This window comes from Plectrocnemia conspersa, unplaced genomic scaffold, assembly GCF_051122295.1.
Source record: "Plectrocnemia conspersa isolate PC_06_02 unplaced genomic scaffold, ASM5112229v1 ptg000008l, whole genome shotgun sequence".
In the NCBI taxonomy this organism is placed as follows: domain Eukaryota; kingdom Metazoa; phylum Arthropoda; class Insecta; order Trichoptera; family Polycentropodidae; genus Plectrocnemia; species Plectrocnemia conspersa.
The window spans coordinates 20,610,622-20,629,751 of record NW_028277172.1 but is presented as its reverse complement, the minus strand read 5'-3'; the positions used below and the strand labels follow the sequence as shown (position 1 = coordinate 20,629,751).

The following is a 19,130-nucleotide window of genomic DNA, read 5'->3' as shown; positions in this document are numbered from 1 at the left end:
TGAGAAGGGATAATTGATTTTTGTGCTCTTTCATATTTTATTTTCATATAAGGTCTCCGATTGAAATAAGAGTCATTACATTCATTAAACCTTCTTTATTTTTTAACAAATAATACAAAACACCTTATAAGTATAGACTTGAATCTGTAACACCTAAATTAAAAAAAATATCAAAATAATCAACAGCATTATCATTTCTTGAAAAAATGGTTTCAACATATTTATGTCATTGCATGGTTCATGATTAGTTTCTGTAAAAAAATAGTTTTATTAATATAGTCAAAATATAATAGAAAGTAAAGATTCAAAACCGAAACATATTTCTAAGGCATTTTATTCTGTGATTAACTTATAATATCTATATTTATTTTTAAAAATGTATTTCAATGCGACGAGTTTCTTAGTTCAAGCCGCAAATAAAACTCTACGTTTCCGATAGTGTAAGCATTTCTGGACATTTTTTGGCATTGTTAAATATAATTCAATCCAACGAACATTGCTTATTAAAAAAAACTTTAAATTGTTTTGAGTGAATTCACGTGACAATGGATGGCTTGTCTTGATCAGTCCCCTCTTGTATTGAATTCACAACACTATTTTGTCATTTCCATAATGAGAAACAAGTTGGCGATGAATTTTAGCAGCAGTTATTGCTACTTTTACACTTGGCAAGATTGCACAATGACCATAAGAGAAAGGGCATTTTTAACAACAGAGTAAATTAAAATTCGCTTCTTGTGTCTTTACTCTCTACATATTTTCAAATAATCTGAAAATTACACATACCTTTACTGGTTTGATAGCATGGGTTAACTGTAATCCTAAGCTTCTCAAAAGTACCACCGGAGGAAAATCAGTACCGTAAAGCTTTTGTAGAGCGTCAACAGCCGCTGCTGTTGGTACAACATGCCTTTGTCTTTGTGTTTCATACTTTAATAAATGAGATTTATCATCTGAAACAAATTATATTTTTATTAGTATACAATTAAATCTAATATCATCATATCATACTTACTAATATCTGCTCCTGAGTAAACAGCGTCAGCTAAAATATCTACTAAAGATGCCACATCGCCAAAACCGAGATTCACACCTTGACCGGCCAAAGGATGGACTCGATGAGCGGCATCTCTGAAGATTATTCAAATAAAATCAGTTGAGAAGCAAATTTAGATTTTAGTTTACAAGTAGTATGAAAAAACTAACCCTATAAGAGCCACTCCATCTGTAACGTAGCGCACAGAATGTCCGAAACCTAGTGGAAATGCTGCACGTGTAGACGGTGCCACTTCACTTATAGACGGTGGTAGCTGTCTTGATATTCCAGAAGGTAGGAAAGCAGCCGATAAGAATCCCGATAGCGATTTTGTAACAGAATCCACGATTTTATTGTGAGGGAATTGATTATGCTGTAAGTAAAATTTAACATATTAAAATCATATTGCATGGCTTTGAGTATAAAATAATAACTCACTAATGCTTGATTCAGTGAATCTACAAACTCTTCATCGGACATCTTGATCAAACTCCTAGCTTCTTGAGGAGTTGTAGACCATACGAGTGAACTGTGTGAAGAATCCAATGGCAAAATAGCAATCGGTCCAGTAGGAAGGAATCTTTGCCATGCAGTTGTGTTTTCAGTTGGCTGTGAAAATATTAATCCATTATAAATAAATTATATAAATTATACACCAATGTTTTATAACGTACCTCAGTTAATTTTAGAGTGGCCACGACTCCCATTTGGTTGTAATCCCAGGAGACGTATTGTGTATTCATACATTTCCGGACCTTCGAATTAGCGCCATCAGCTCCAATCTTGAAATTAGTATAAATTATGTTATTCCAAGGGTATTTATGTGTTATATAGATGAATTTCTGAATGTATTCATTACAAATTTCCGATTAACAAACACGTGTCTGTCTAATGTTGAGGTCTACCCATCGCCAAAACCGCGTTGAACAATAAACACAAGTCCAAAATTAAACGTGAGCTGAGAGAACAAGAAGGAATTTTGAGCTGGGGCTGTCGCAAAATGAATAAACACTTTAATGCTATCCGAAGACGGCAGGAAGCGAATGAGTGATTAGAATAAAAGTATATTTGGTTGCTTTTAGCAGCGATGAAAAAATTGAAGGAAATTATTATTCACGAAGAAGAAAGTATTTTTAGATGACATCGCATTTTAAAATCACACATGCTTTAAAACTTCATATGATATATTGGATTCTGTAGTTAATATTATAAATAATGAGAATACATAGTATGTATGATACATACATTGGAATGTTGTTGTTAAACGCGTTTATTTCAAAAGTATTCATGGGTACAATAGTACATGTTAAATACACAATACTGGTTTATAACCATTTTCATTGTTTACAATTAAAAAATAATAATAAGTTATCTCTGAGTAAAAAAAGTAAAGATTCAAGGAAAAACACATAAAACCTTTTGCAAATACAACGGAATGATAGTACTTATATACTATGTATATATTTATAAATCAACTGTAAAAATATTAATTTATTTATTGCGATAAATTAAAAATGAGTGTAATTTTTTTTATAATATTTCCTTTCCGCAGGTTAATAAATTGTGTATTTTTTATTTTATTCGAGATAAATAAAACCAATGAAAACCTACTTAAAAATGTTTTTACCTATTGTTTTAATTGTAATTAAAACGTATCTAGTGATTGCATTGTTTTTAAACTTATGAAAGATTAAAAGTAATATTACTTTTTTATTAGGATATCATAATAAATATTATTGAAATCAAAGTTTTACTTTCTTACAAATAAGTTATTATTTATTGCCTTAAAATATAAAATATTTATAATACATTTAGAAAACTGTTTTTATGACTTATAACATCTAAAAAATGTTTATTGCAGTTTTAGTTGAATATATTTAAAAGAGAAAAAAAATTGTGCTTCAGAAGTTTCAGAATATTTTTTTTATTGAAAAAACCGGGAAATAATATTAATTTAACATACATCCGTTCGCTTTTAATACACGCGCGATAGAATTTGTTTTAAATCAATTCATATGTATTGCATCATACATGTGAATTGATGACCTAATATTTTAATTTAAATTATTCGGCACTCCGACCCGTACTATATACACTAGCTTCTCTGATTTATATTGTCCCGATTTATTTGAGACATGCTCATTACAAATATTGTTATTACCAAGAGATGATTAGACCAATTCAAGTTGGAAACACCCGCCTGGTTTTATACTATGTGGGATGAGCCTATGTATCAGCAAGTACGCAGAAAGAAAAATAAAGAGATGATTCGCTGGTCCTTCGACACCCGATAAGACGCCACGCGAGGGTAACACAAAGCTACACGCGGAAGAAAAAACACTCCAACTCATTCTCGAGGAGAGAAAATAAATATATATGTGTGTAAAAAAATGCAAATGCTGTTAAATACACAATAAAAGCTTATAAATGATTTCTATAGTATTTTGCCCTCACTAATAACTCGCGAATAGAATACTCGAGCGATATTATTTTATATATAGAATGTTTTACTATGTATCTATAGCATGTACGCAGATCAGGGTGCACAGGCATTCATCTGGGACGCCAGTTCAAAAGGGGCGCTAAAACTCAAAATAAAGGCGTAACTTTTTCTTCATAAATTTTTGTTAAAAAAAAAGACTGCTTGGTGAGCGTACATTAGAGAACGCTTAAAATTATTTTATAGAGCTAGTGGATGATATTTAAAAATAACCTTTTATAAATATAAAACACATACTTTTTTATGTTGAAGTTACTGTATTTATAAATTATTTTCGCCGATTTTATTAATGTTTAAAACTGCAAAATATATTCTTATAACTTTTTTAAATACATATAATGTTAGAATAGCAAAGGGTTAAAACTCCCCTTATAGTAAAGCGATTCGATGATCACTATATCTTTTACTCTCTACACCTCGTCGCTCTTCTATGTACACTTTGGTTCTTTGTTCTGTGGTTATCATACAATTGTTTTTTTATATATGAGGGGGGAGCAACCTTGTTTTTGCCTGGGGCGCTAAATAAGCTAGGGCTGGTATGTATACTTATAATATACGTGTAATATGTATACTTAAACAACGCAGGTGGTCGTTTTCTCTTTTATTTTGTTTCGAAATGCGAGGCAACGAGACGATTCTTCTTAACAAAAAAATGCTTTTACGCTTTCGAAAGACATTTGTGAATAAAATGTTTATCGGTGGGATCTACTATGACCGAAATACGCAGAATTCAGAAAAAAATTTTTAAATGGCCCACTATTTATTATCGTTTAAAGCTTATCTAAAAAACAGGCGTGCGTCGCATTTTTTTGTAAAGTTCGTGTTACGTTTTTGTATTTGTTGTTTCAAGATGCAAAGATTTTATTTTAGTCAATTAAATAATTCGTGAAATAATAAATTAAGCATTTTCCTTTTGACGCCCTCACAGTAATTCGCATAGCATTGTGTTATGCATATTTTATAAAATTCCTTAGCGATTATAAAGTTGATTAATGATTAATTAAAATGAATCAATAATTATCTCAATTAAATACTATTTTACATGCAATTAATTGATTTTTTTGCAGTAATTAGTTAAATATATATCGGTAAAGACCACTTTTTATTTAATATGCGAATAGTTAAAAACTACGAATAATTGAGAGCCTTAGAAATAACAGCTGACGAATCATGGGTCCAATGAATTCAATCGTCTCAATGAAAACGCCCTGAAGAGATAATATAACAAAAGAACGCTAAGTTTGCGTGAATATCAAAGTATCCAAGGTGGGTTTTATTAAATTACTACGATCCTATCAGATCCTAAGGTGAGTCAGTAGTATTACTGTGCTTATTGCGTGAGGAAATCCGAAGAAAACTACCGGAATAGTAGGCAAATATCTCACACTATTAATTCATGATTTTTTACTGTAAATAGGGCATTGAAACGACGTTTTGCGAGCATAGATGAAATTGGAAGATGAAAATGTTGCGTGTTGGAAGAAAATGGTTTCGAATTTTACGTGTCACTGAAATAGATGAAGTAGACATATTTTTAACTACTAATTTATATTTAATCGGCGTTGTAAATGAGCATCTATCTGTTATGAATATTCTACACTTCGGCGAGCCATTATTATGATATAAAACGGCGTAAAACACGATTAAGGCAAATAAACAAAGTGAGTAGATTAAGCGCTATGCATCGGAATTTCAATGCGATCATCGAGTTTACATTATCGGGCGCTGGAGAGGAGTAGGAGAAGTAGTAGGAGGAAAATGAGAACAGTGTTTTCTGGAGCGGCGGTCCGATTAGTTGTGGTTTATGGATATTTGGGCATTTGCGAATATTATATTTTAATTATTAATCGATCTATAACAAATCACTAATTTTAAAGGTTAAATGTTTTGGAACATATTTGTGTAGAAAAACACGTAGTTAAGTAATTATTTCATTAGTACATATATATAAGACGGGAAGTGCGCGAAACCGCAGACGGTTCGGAGAGTTTGCGCAATCGACACAACTCGGGTTTACCGGCTGTTTTTTCGGAATCTGGTGATTCCATCAGTTGTTATGCAAGTTTGACGGAGAAAGACTATGTGATGAATAGTGAGTTTTAAGATGGAAACGAAGATAGGCGCCGATGACGAAGATATAGAGGCAAGTATCTAAACAAACGTGTTTTTTTGTGTCAATACATTTAACTATGAAAGAATTCGTATTTCGTGATGTAACGCCTAAACTTTATGATTGCTCTAAAAGTTATAAAAACTGCTAAATGCTCAATCAGTTTTAACAGCTCTATTTAACATAGATTGGCATCAAGACTGACAATTAACAAATTATTTTTTAAATAACCAAGTATTTTTTAACTAAGGATCAATCGAGAAAAAATCGTGTATGTTGTTTTAAATAATAGAAAACGCCTGAGTTATTTATTACCAAACTAAGTCAACATTATGACCTCCTTTTCATAAAAAAACGGGATTACTTATCGAATTCTTTAACCACAAGATATCTACAATACATACATTTTGGAACTTAATTATAATAGTACGATATGGTGTTAGAAAATCTATTCTTCGTTGTTATTTTACACTAACTTCCTCTCCCAACACCCACAGATTTGAGCTAGCTTATGTATTATAGTATTTTTAGCCTTGTTTGTCCATTTTAGAGAAAGATCTTTTCCCCTAGTTCCTTAGACATACTCAATGATTAAAAGCATTAAGATCTATCTTAGCGAAACACAAAGCGCATTACGTATATTTTAAATCTTCCTAGCCCTTATAAATCAAGGGCTCTGAATAAAGAATATTATTTTGATTTTTCGCGATATATTTCTATTACTTATTTCTGCAGCTAGAATTTAAAAGCAATACTTCTTTTCCTCGAACTCATTAAAAAGGGTTTAATTTAACTTGATTCATTTATAGCTTAGAATAAATAGCAGACTTTGGGAGGAACACGATGTCGTCGAGGAGGAAGAAACGGATAACATGGATGAAGAGGAGCTGAGCGGAGGCAGCATCAGCAGCGAGAGCGAAGGATCAGGAGCTGACTGTGCCTCCAGAATTAGGCTCACGAAATCCGTGAAGGACATATGGCCTACAGGTATGTGTGCATGCTCAGAGGGGGAGAATATAGGGCACGTTATTTTCGTTATTTTTTGTCCTGATCTTCGTCGCTGGACCGAAATAGCAGATTACGAAGTGGTTTCTGAGAAGTATCCATCGACGGACGCTTGTTTATTGGATAATTAAAAACTTACGGCATGTGCAACGAGCTGCGATTTATTGTGTTCTGCTTTTGGGTCAACGTGCACCGATAAATTTAACAGTGTATAATCAAATTGAAGTGCTCTAAATACAAAGTGATTTAGCCAGGAAGTTATTTATTTGTAGTAAGGTGCGAGGTAAGGCCAACAAGCCAAGTGTATAAGAAGTTCCTATTCTAGGTCACAACATTTTTCCTCGTTGTTTTTTGTTGTAAGGCTCGGACATACTACTATTAGCTGTTTTGTTTCAACTTCAAAAGTTCAAATCGCACTACTTGCACAATAAAATTTTATTTGGATGGAGTCCAATTATTTGTGGTTTTTACCTGATTTTTTATATTGACATACAGCACGCATTTTCATTCCTAGTTACGATCCGATCTAAAAAAGTGCTATATATTTTGCGGGTTAACAAAAAAATATTATTGAATAGACAATGATTAATTTCTGCATATGTTCAACTTTAGTTATGTTGCAAATACATGTTAAATACGAGTACCAAGTCGCAAATCAATTATGCGACTTAAAAGCGCATTTGTTATGTTGACGTATGTGACAATCGGAGTTTCTTTATTGCAAAATATAAAAAAATAAAAAATATAAATATGTTATATGGAGGGAACGCTATAGGAGGGACTGTCACATACGCTATAGGAAACTTCGCTATATGAGGAAAGCTATAGGGGGATTTACTGTATTTTACATACTTTAAATACTATACAGGAGGTTCTTCAGTTTCGAATGTTCGAAAGTAAAGGGATGTAAAAAATATAAAAAATTGTATTTTAAATTATTTATCATTAATATATTAAACATATTTATTTATTAATATACATAATTAAGTTAACGAGGCGTGTTTAAGTGCTTTTAGGTGTTTTCTTTATAAACTTGGAGAGTTAATTGAATACAACCCTTTTTTTTTCTTGATATATAGCTCTAAAACAGTGATTCCCTTGCAGGTTATCATCGACCCCCAGGGGTCTATGATAACCTGCAAGGGGTCTACGTCAGCGAAAAAAAAATTTGGGGGTCCATGAAATAAAAATGGGGGTCCACTGAAGTGGATCTCAACAACCACTGATAGTACCTATCTACTTACATTATAATCTTATAAAATAAAGACATATACATTATTTATAAAAGTACCTATGAAGTAAAATATTTATTTTATATGTTTATAAAATTGTGTAAGTTGTAGGATGTAGGCATTCGGTTTGTGGTCGCAATACATTTTGAACTTGTAAAAACCTGCACATAATGATATACCACCGTGATTCTCAAAGTGGTCTATATCGACCCCTAGGGGTTGACGACGACCTGCAAGGGGTCCATGTCAGTGAAAAATAAAATTGGGGATCCATAAGATGTATATGGGGGTGACCTTATTTTTGGCTTTCAATGAATAGAATAATCCACATACACAGATAGTAGAAATCTTTCAAAGTGAGTAGCAAGATACCAGCTGTCAAAAACACATTTGAAGTTGATGAATTTGCAAAAAATCAATATCAAGCAAGCAGGGGGTCTACCAAAAACCGAAAAACATGGCAAGGGGTCTACGACACAAAAAAGTTTGGGAACCTCTGCTCTAAAACATGCTGCGTCTTTCTCAATCGCCCTACGTACTTAAGATATTCATTTTATATTGATATCACGTTCTACTATGATAATAAATAAAAATTGTCAATTTTTCATCTTTTTGATGTTGTTCATTAATCCAGGATGACAAAGATCTTTCCATTTAATCCATCACTATGCCGTGTCTTTTGGAAACAATCTTTAAATATATGTTTCCACAAATTTTATTCTTATTTTTCAAAATTTAATATATACATGGAAACGAACAAATTTTTTGCATTATCGACAAAAATATTTAAAAATTGAATTTTTAAAAGTACAGAATAGCGAATTGTGCAAAAGTTGAGGGCCGCCTGAAATATTATGAACTTATAATATGAAAGTATTGGTCAAAGTATATTAAAACCGAATCTTGGACAATAGGAGGGCGCAAAAACAATTATCACTTCTCAGAAGTCAAAAATCCACGTCAAAAGCAATAAAATGCAATATCACAACAACATTGGCACTTGCTCCAAGTTCACACTCTTCATATTGCCTTTTAGTATGGCCATATTCAGGTCCTGTGTATATCTCAAAACTGTATGCAAATCCTGCAGTGCCACACAAAACAAATAATTTGGCTTCATGAGAAGGTCGCGTAGATTTGTTCGTCAATCGAAAAGCGGTCTTCTTGAGGTATTGAAGAACTCGGCATTCAATTTATCTATGTCTAATTCTAAATAATTTGTCATATTGCAGATGACCTCGATCTAACATTTTTAGAAATTTCATTAAAATGCAAAGTGATTTTCAACTACTCGAATTTGTTGATGGACATGGCGTTTCGTGTATCTCCCACCTCCAGTAGAATTGTGATCTTGGTAACGTTACCATTGATAAATTTCAATAAATTTTCTAATATCGTTTATTGGGATTTTTCTGCATTCCATATAAATTTGTTTCATCATAAATTACTTATAATAACGGATTGTCTATTTATTGATTAAGTTGATTTTACTAATGTGGGAGTGGTTTGTGATAACAAAGTTGTTACTCTCATTTCTACGAGAGAGCTTCCTATGAACCCAGTTAAACGATACGATACAAAAAAAGAGATCATAACTGTTGCTTGTTTTAACATTATAAAGGAATATAACAAACATATGGGTGGTGTAAATCTGTATATCGCATTCGTAAAATATCAAAAGTGGTATTTTAGAATATTTTCCACTTGATTGATATAGACATCATGCATGGGTATAATGGTAAAATAAGTCAAATGACGCTCTGGAAATTTAAAGCAAAAGTTGCAAAATGCACGTGTTAACCAACCTGGGAGAAAAGGAAAACCCAGTAGTATTGTGCATGGTCTAGAAAATTGACCCTTGATAACAGGAAAGTACCAAAATAAATAATCAGTGTTCAAATAAAATTATCAGAATTTAATATACAATGATCGATAATTGCAATAAATGGTTGATTTTTGAATAATTGACAGTTGCGAAACGTCTATTTGCTGTTCAAACCCAAACCTAACCTAAGCGACACATACGTTCGGAACATTTTGGCCTTAAAAGTTGATGTGTCGCCTTACAACTATCTTTTAAAATAAAATTCACTAGTGGAGTACAGGATTTAACAATAACTGATCAACGGATATTGATTATTCAGTTATATTTATTTTATTTTACTGAACAAAAGCTGAATTATCTATTTACTGACGATTTATTTTATTTAACTGATCATTAATAGTAATATTTACTTATCAAATAATTAGTTGCCAATATAAAATTTATTATAAATCTATTTTTTAACTTATACTGAATAAAATGTTTTACATTTTATAACAGAACATGTATATAAAATGTTTTTTTATTCTATTATTACACAACACCATATAAAACTACATTAATTATCGAACAACTTAATACGAAGAAAGTTATAGGAATTTTTGTTATGCTGTTAGAGGTTCAATGTCATTATCTCACTACATAAATGACTATTGGTTTTTCCGTTTCGCTTCAACAGAACAAGGTAAATGATAAAAAAAAAACTTCATCATTGACAGCTATTTTGTAATATCAACAAAACTCTAAAATTATTATTTAGTGTATTACTCATGACTATATTGCTACGGAAAATCATTTCTTGACCAATTTACATGAAACAGGAAAAATATCGGCGTAAAAACCATTAATTTTGCAAAATATTATTTGTTTAGGGTACGGGGACGCAAATGAGTATTTTTAATTATATTTGCTTGTCTAGATTTTTTAATATAATATGGAATCTGTGGTATTGATATTATATTCTGTAAATTAAATTATAGTTTTTGTATTTGTTTAATTAACAACATTTGCTCGGTTATAGTGACAATAAAGTTGTTCTGGTTAATTTGAATGACAGTGATTAATACTACCGTATTTTTTCAATACAAATTAGTTATTTAATGAAAATGAATGAGCTGAGCTAAAAATCCCGGAAGAACGTAATTTTTTTTACTTACTGTACAGTTATTTTTATACAGCAATTGCTTTGAATCAAAAGACTGCACTAATAACAAAATTTAATTTTAGTATAGAAATATTATAATCTTAATAGAAATAATAAGACAGCATTGCCAAGCGTACACCCATGTACAAGCCCATATACACCTATGTACTTCGTAGAAATAAAATAAATTTTCACGTAGGAGCCCTAATAGCTATCAATAATTGTGGCAGACCTGATATTTTATTTTTATGTTGTGACAACTCGATAAGAATTATTAGAAAATTTAGTATCAGGCTTTTAATACTAGATTTACGGGCATACGCACGTCAATTTGACGGGTGTCTTTAAAAATAGGTATATAGAGACCAGATTTTCAAAAATAAAAATAGTGTTAATATATTTGTATTGTTCAAATATTTTCTATATAAAAAGTCAGAAAAAATACTGTCTGATACAAATCAGAAACCAAGCAATTTGTCGGATGCCGTAAATAAATTTAAAAAAAAACTTGGTTAAATGTATTTTATAAAAATATATAACAATATAGATAGGTAAATATATGAAGTTTCAAACAGACAAGTTAAACTCCGTCTAAAAATACATATTTAATTCTCCACCAGCTGATGAATCCATCAAAAACACTATGCGTCCTGTTTACAATAGAAGATGTAATGTAAACAGGACTGAAAAAAATCAAGACAATATCCCACATAATGTACACGGCAAATCTGTTTTAGTTCGATAATAAATTTTCAGAGGAGATAATCTTGGATTTGCGCAAGCTGGCTAGCGTCGAAGATACTCCTACGTCATCAATAAAAACAGACGTCTTGCTAAAAGTGCCCGGAGGCTTACTTTGGGCATGCTGGCTCGGAAGAACATCAACCGTTCATAAAATTTTGCTCAGTGGTGTGTCACCGCATGTTAAAGACGATGCTGGAAGGTAACTATTATTATACTTTATGTGATTAATATATCTTTTATTCTTTGGGCACTGATGACTATTATAAATAAATCAACCCATGCTTGCTAACTAATTTTAATAGTATTGAATTTAGGCTGTTTGGATTTACAAATATAAATCATATATAGCAGTGCAACAATTGATCTGGGAATGTTTTTCATTTAATTCATTTAGATTATAGTACATCATTTACAGTTATTTCAAATATCGTTGAAGCGAGTGAATGTCTTCTTTATAATCCAACATGATTTAATAATAAACAGACCCTACTTCTCATAATAGTCAATACAGATTAAAAGCGCAAATTAATGTAAACATTAATATTTTGATAGAACTGGCATGCATCTGGCTGCTTTGGCAGGAAACGCTGATTGTTTAACAACACTGCTACAGAAAGGCGCCAATGTAAATCAATGGGATAAAGAGCAACGAGTAACTCCACTACACTGTGCTGCAAGCTCCAAGAGTCTTCCTTGTGTCCAAGTATGTTTAATAAATGAAATATGACATCTAGAATCAATGTATTATAAATGTCAATCTACAATATATCAATTTTCTATACCATAGGGATGGCATTTCAACTTATTCCAGTGGGAGCAAAAGTTGGCCAGTTAATGATTGTTTTTTCAATATTTCCGTTTCATTAAGATTCATATTATTTCATTAAATGACATGCATTTCCTGGCTAAATTCTAGAGGAATTCTATAACAATATTACGACTTACAACAAGTGAGAATTGAATGAAGGATATCTAAACCAAATTTTGACCAATAGGAGAGCACAAAAAACAATTATCACTTCTCAGAAGTCAAAAATCCACGCCAAAAGCAATAAAATCGTGCCGTCGATTTTACGTCGCCGTCACGATTTTATTGAATAAAGTTCAAAGTGTCTTTTTAAAGCCATGAAGATCATAAAATGAAACCGTAATTTTTTGCGTGACAGCCATTAATTATATAATACATTTAATTTGACTCACATTAGCTGTTATAACCCACCAATGACTGTAGTTTAAGATGCTATAAAAGTTTTTTGTAAATCACATTTTATATGTAAATTAATTTTACTCAACTTAAATTCGAAAATTATTAATTAAATAATTTTAACAGATCAGTAAAAAACTAATTATAATCTTTATATTATAGATTCTCTTAAATTACGGTGCCGATGTCAATGCAGGATTGCATCACAGATCACCTTTATATTATGCCGTTCAAAGTGATTCTCCCGAGTGTGTCTCAGAATTGTTGAAAAAAGGAGCATCGCCTGATACATTACAGGTTTTATAAGCAATCATATTGTTTAAAACAATTTTTTTTATCAATTTTATGATTTTTAGGTGTATACAGAGACTCCACTACATTTAGCCGCATCGAGAGGATTATCTGAATGCATGAGTTTACTAATTCGGTTTGGTGCCGATGCTCGTGCGCAGCTCGGGACCGGACGTTCTACTGCTTTGCATTTGGCCGCTGAAGAAGGGCACACTGAATGTGTGCGAATTCTTCTTGACGCCAAAGCGCTGATCAATGCGACAAATACAAAACTGCAAACACCTTTACATCTTGGTATGTTTTTTATTTACTATATATGAGAAACAAGAGCAGTTGTGAAACGTTCATTTGCTGTTCAAACCAAAACCTAACATGAACAAATTAAGCAAATTCAAAAAATAGACCGTACTATTTTTATAATGCAAAGTATTAAATTTATAGTGCAATTATATATTTCTATTTTAAAATTCGATCTAATGTTCTAATGATTTACAAGCTTTATGTTCAAGTACTGCATATTTGTGGACATGAGTAATTGCTTTTTTTTTACTTAAATTAATTTCAATTTTAAGCAAGCATAGCACAAGCAGCGGATACGTTAGATATTTTACTGCAAGGAGGCGCCAATACGAGAGCTCCTGACGCCGATGGCCGCACTGCATTGCACGGCGCACTAGGACGTGCCAGCCGCTGTGCGGATTGCGTGCATTTATTGCTACGCGCTCGTGCGGACGTTAATCAACCAGATCTATTTGGTTACACTCCGATGCACTTAGCAGCTTTGAACGAGTTCTCCAGTTGTGTCTGTCTATTATTAGGTAATGACTGAAATTTGATTTAGTGTTTTGGAAACTATGGAATATTGGATTTGTATTTATAGATAACGGAGGAGATGTGACTTTGCGTACTAAAGGCGGACACTCTGTATTATCATTTATTGTACGAAGGACACCTGAAGTCATACCGAAATATATATCCAAATTTGACGACGCCATAAAAGTCACCGATCATGAAATAGGCGACGTCGATTGCGAACTGAAATTAGATTTTAGACCGTTGGTGCCAGTGGTTGGCAGACAAGAGGCAACGTTGATGCTAGCTTTCATAGAAGTGGGACGAAGAGACGTTCTCAAACATCCGCTCTGCGAGACGTTCTTATATTTGAAATGGCGAAGAATCAGGAAGTTCTTTCTATCCAGTCTCATCTATCACACTCTATTTGTGATTCTTTACAGTGTCTATATAATAGGTATATAAATAAATATTTTAACTGGTGAACGGACTATTGTGCACATGGCAGCTTCTCACACGAAAATTGGTCACAAATCGATCGCTCATAAGGTGATTACCTATACAAATATTGCTCATAAGGTTTACGGATAGGTAGATTTTTTAAAGAAAGATATTTAATTTCAATACAAATTAAACCGGATAAAATTATTTAAAAAATAGTGCATGTATATTTATTAATATTATATTTTAATCGATTGAATTTTTTTCACTTTGTGTCCTGTTAATATTGAAGTTAAATAGCTTTCCTTAAAAACTTACTTTTCCTTAAACTGTGTGAACAATATTCATATAAGTAATCGCCTTGTGATCGATTTTCCTGTGAGCAATCTTTCTGTAACCAGTTGTTATGCGAGCAATGATCACCGAACCATTTTAACCAATTGTTTAGTCCATCTAAGTAAAACGTATTTTTTGCTGTATTTTTAACAGCTGTGTTTCTTAGAAATTGTCCGAGTACGAAATACAACGTCGCGGATAACTGCCAAATACGCCTGTACATAATTCTAATAGGATACTTGTTGATTTCGCTCAATTTATTGCTTTTAATTAAGGAAGTCTTTCAAATGTTCCACGACTTTATAGGCTATATAAAGGAATGGGAAAATTGGTTACAAAGCTTCGTAATAATAGGTGTTTTTATATGTTCGGTGAGTATATACATATATAATGATTTTTATTATTTAATATAATAATTTAATACATTATTATGATTCTAGGCTCCAGGTTCTGAATTAAATATTCAATTAGACATATCGTCATGGAAGCATCACGTTGCGGCTGTTAGCATATTTTTAGCATGGGTCGAGTTGATGATTATTGTCGGAAGGTTTCCAATGTTTGGATTATACGTTCAAATGTTTAGAACAGGTTAAAATTAATTTGATGTACTAAATCTTCTAACGGTTAGAGGTTTATATACATAAAAGTGATCCAACTTCAATTTCCGAACTTATTTAAAAAAAAAACTTTTTTCTATTTTTTAGTAGTTAAACATTTAATTAACTATGAAAATTAATATCAATTAAATGGCCGCCTCTGGACTTTTTTCAGCAGCCGATTCTTTTTATGTTATTTTCGATAACTCTTTCGTACATTTCGGGCGGAATCTTGGTTATAATTTGACAGATGTTGGTTTTTAGGTGCTTAAACGTTCGGGTTTGTTGGCGTAGACATGACTTTGTGTAACCAAACAAAAAAATTCAACGGCGTTAAATCGTATGATCTTGGCGGCCAGTTGACGTCACTAAAACGTGAAATAATGTGATCTGGGAATTTTTCCCGCAAAACATCCAATGTTGCAGATGTGTTATTGCAAATTAACATTTAACACTTTGAACATGCGTGATTATTGACAGCTGTCTGATTTACAGTGCTGCAAACATAAGAAACTTGAATTGGATCAACCTGTATATTTAATTTGTGCGATAGAGTAAATTTTTTTGAATGAATATTATTTCGTATATTATAACTATTATAAATTTAAATATTGTTTAACTAAATTAAAATACAATTACAGTTGCTGTCAACTTTTCAAAATTCTTGATGGCATATTCTTGCTTATTGATTGCATTCGGTCTATCATTCGGAGTTCTCTTTGCAAACTATCCATCTTATCGTAACGTTTGGTTGGGATTACTCAAAACTGTCATTATGATGTCAGGCGAATTGGAGTTTGAAGATATTTTTTATAACAACATTGATAAATCTCCATTGTTGTATCCGATCACGGCTCATATAATGTTCTTATTGTTCGTGATATTAGTCACTGTGATTCTGACAAATCTGCTAGTTGGTCTCGCAGTCAGCGATATACAGGTGATGAAGCTACATAAATTGACAAAATCTGGATAATTTTAATAAATTATGTACATGTTATACAGACGTTGCAAGAGAGCGCTTGCTTGGATCGTTTAGTAAGGCAAGCTGAACTGGTAGCGAGATTAGAGAGCATGTTATTCAGTTCGTTGTTGTATTGGGTGCCTCCTCGACTTTTAGCGATGTTACATAGAGCTGCTTTACTAATGGCATCTCGATATCAATGGGCACTGTGCATACGACCAAATGATCCGAGAGAAAATAGAGTGAGTTTAATCACTATATCATAATAAATATAAACCCTAAGACAAAAACACTGACAATTTGAGTCACAATAACCATTATATTGGTAATTCTCAACTCTGTGCTTGACGTCTCCAGACGTCATGATGAACAAGCCCCAGGCGCGGATAACAAACCCAGTCATTATCAACTTTTGAGCCTTATATCAGTTGTTTTGTTTTTTTAGGGTAGAAAATTGCATTAACAGAATATTAAAATCTTTAACTAACGACATCTCTAGATATTTGCCTAAAAACATTTGTAGATATATTAAAATTAAATATTTTTCAAATAATTATTGGTGTTTCCAATTCTCGCCACCGTGGCGCTGCTATCGATTTATCATAGAATTGTATGGAGTACAAAGGTTTTTTTAAAATTTACACCGAATGTTCGAAACATTCTAACTTTTATGAATTGAAAAAAAGCTTTAGATATAAATTGACATGTTTATTATATTTTATGAACTAACAGGATAAGTTTATGTATAAAAAACTTACGTCTTAATTCATTAAAAACAGAATTTTTTGAAACACAGCAAAGGGTTAAACCACAAATATTTTATAATTCCAATTATTACTTCATTTACTCAAAGTCTATGTTCTTGTCTTGGGGTCATAAATGATAAATATATAGAAAGTCTTATATTAATAATATAAAATTACAGATACCCAAAGATCTTATCGCATCAGTATACAAGTTAGTGGCGTCTAAGAAAGAAGTTCCTAAGTCCGTCAAGTGGAGCAAATTCAACATGATTTCGCCAAAAAATAGACACAGTACACTATGTTTCTTGGATAATGAAAAACAACAAGGAGCGAGGAAAAATTATTCAGTATTAAGACCTAGAACAACTTCAGATCTTTCGCACGTTCAGCTCAGGCATCAATCCACAAAGACAAAAGACAGCGACAATAGAATCATCTTACTCAAAATAAACGACATAACTGTTAAATTAGATAAACTGCAAAAGTTGGTTGAAGCAAAATTCAATGCAAATGAAAATAACGATAGATGATATTGTATCGATAATAAAATATGTAAAATTTAAATGATGTGCTATTTTTTATTACTCACCAGCAATTTACAGGCATAAGTGTCACCGTTTTCCATATGTACGAGAGTCTCGCCGTCTTTAGACTTTTCGCCTAGAGAGTAATCCTTTATTTTAGAGTTATAGATCACTTCGACTTGATTGGAATTGTCGCTTGATGCGAGTTCATGGTTTACAGCGTCGAGTAGAACATCGTTTTCGACGATATAAGCTACGTCTTTTTGAAAATTTTCATGATTGAACGTTATCATTGCCTCAGAACATGAATCCCATACCTTTAAATAAAATATATAATATTAAATTATACAGGAATTATTGAATCTGATTGTGTAATAGACTAACTTGCATGTTCTTGATTTCTTGCAATCTGGTATTTTTAATACGATCCCAAGCGCCAATAGATGACATCAATCTTTTCGTGTTGTGATTTACAGCTGACACACGATTGCTGTATTGATCTTTCAGAGTAAAGTTTGTTTTGGGACTACCTTCTAGTAGCAGGATTTTTTGAGACGATAGTTTAGTATTCTTCGCTAAAAGTTAATTATGCAGTGAGGAAAAAAATTAATAAGTACAAAACCGGTTATTGTAAACGTATTTAAGTTTTATTATTACCAAGAGCGCACGCCAGGGTACATCCTACCATCCCGCCACCAGCTACAACTATATCTAAGCGTCTTAGAGCCATTTTTCGATTTGTTATTATTTGCTCTATTTGACGACCCGCGTATGACTTACTAACCTACGGACTGACAGTCAATTGGTAACAATGTTAGGCCCTAACATTTATATTAGTGTCCAAATAAAAATACACATAGCTCAATAATAATATTTTTATAGAGAAATATTCTTTGGGAGTGCCAAATAAAATTTATTTTTAATTTTCCCCTCTTTTTTAATTCTCTTTTCTGTATATTACATATTAAAAGATCATTAGAATTTCTGTAAATTACAAAATAAATCATATGGTGTGGTTTTGTTTTTGATTCGTTCCCACATGCACATTCTAAGTCTGGTGCAGTGCTGTAGCTAAATTAGTTTGCGCCCGTGGGCGAAATTTCTATTCGGCGCCCCTTCACTTGTGTGATTTTTTAAATTATTTATGAACTAAAAAAAATGAAAATTTGCTGTTACTGCTTTTGTAAATGTGAAAAGTACTTACTTCGTAACTGCAAGAATCTTTTTCTGATTTTGATTCAAACATTTTCGAAATTATACACCTTCGAATTCGAAATCCGATTCATCGCAATCATTCTATCTTTCAACCATCGCTATAGATATTATTTAAACTAAAGTTAATTTATATTAAAATTATTTAACAAAGTATAAATATTAAATATACTTGCTAAGTCGAAAAATAATTGAGAAGCTCAGGTATATTTTGCGCTTCAATGTAACTCTCCCAACGACAGGCAATATATACTGACGCACGATTGAAAAGCCGTCTGATGCGTGCGTTAGAGCGAATCAGAGTGTGAGCTTTTTCGCTTTTTCATACGCACTTGTGCATCTCGCTTGCACACTTACAAGTGAATCTGTGCTAAAGAAAAGAGGATATACTTCCCATCTCTCTCTTGCAAAATTCTCTGATAAAGCGG

General features: G+C 32.1%; 2 protein-coding genes across 2 annotated transcripts; one reads left to right on the top strand and one right to left on the bottom strand.

Annotated features, from left to right (window-relative positions):
- Positions 1 to 80: 80 nt before the first annotated feature.
- On the bottom strand, positions 81 to 18,283 carry Coq6 (ubiquinone biosynthesis protein COQ6, mitochondrial). Its single transcript, XM_088191168.1, has 9 exons — positions 18,148 to 18,283; positions 17,875 to 18,065; positions 17,556 to 17,807; positions 1,711 to 1,818; positions 1,475 to 1,645; positions 1,207 to 1,409; positions 1,016 to 1,131; positions 787 to 953; positions 81 to 251 (listed from the first exon to the last, which is right to left on the bottom strand). The coding sequence occupies exons 1-9, from the start codon at positions 18,218 to 18,220 to the stop codon at positions 222 to 224; spliced, it is 1,311 nt and encodes a 436-aa protein (XP_088047294.1). The 5' UTR covers positions 18,221 to 18,283; the 3' UTR covers positions 81 to 221.
- On the top strand, positions 5,303 to 17,530 carry LOC148233332 (transient receptor potential channel pyrexia-like). Its single transcript, XM_088191167.1, has 13 exons — positions 5,303 to 5,679; positions 6,456 to 6,633; positions 11,606 to 11,792; positions 12,146 to 12,296; positions 12,960 to 13,094; positions 13,154 to 13,382; positions 13,661 to 13,906; positions 13,969 to 14,337; positions 14,811 to 15,028; positions 15,098 to 15,248; positions 15,898 to 16,196; positions 16,262 to 16,462; positions 17,146 to 17,530. The coding sequence occupies exons 1-13, from the start codon at positions 5,641 to 5,643 to the stop codon at positions 17,494 to 17,496; spliced, it is 2,754 nt and encodes a 917-aa protein (XP_088047293.1). The 5' UTR covers positions 5,303 to 5,640; the 3' UTR covers positions 17,497 to 17,530.
- Positions 18,284 to 19,130: the final 847 nt, after the last annotated feature.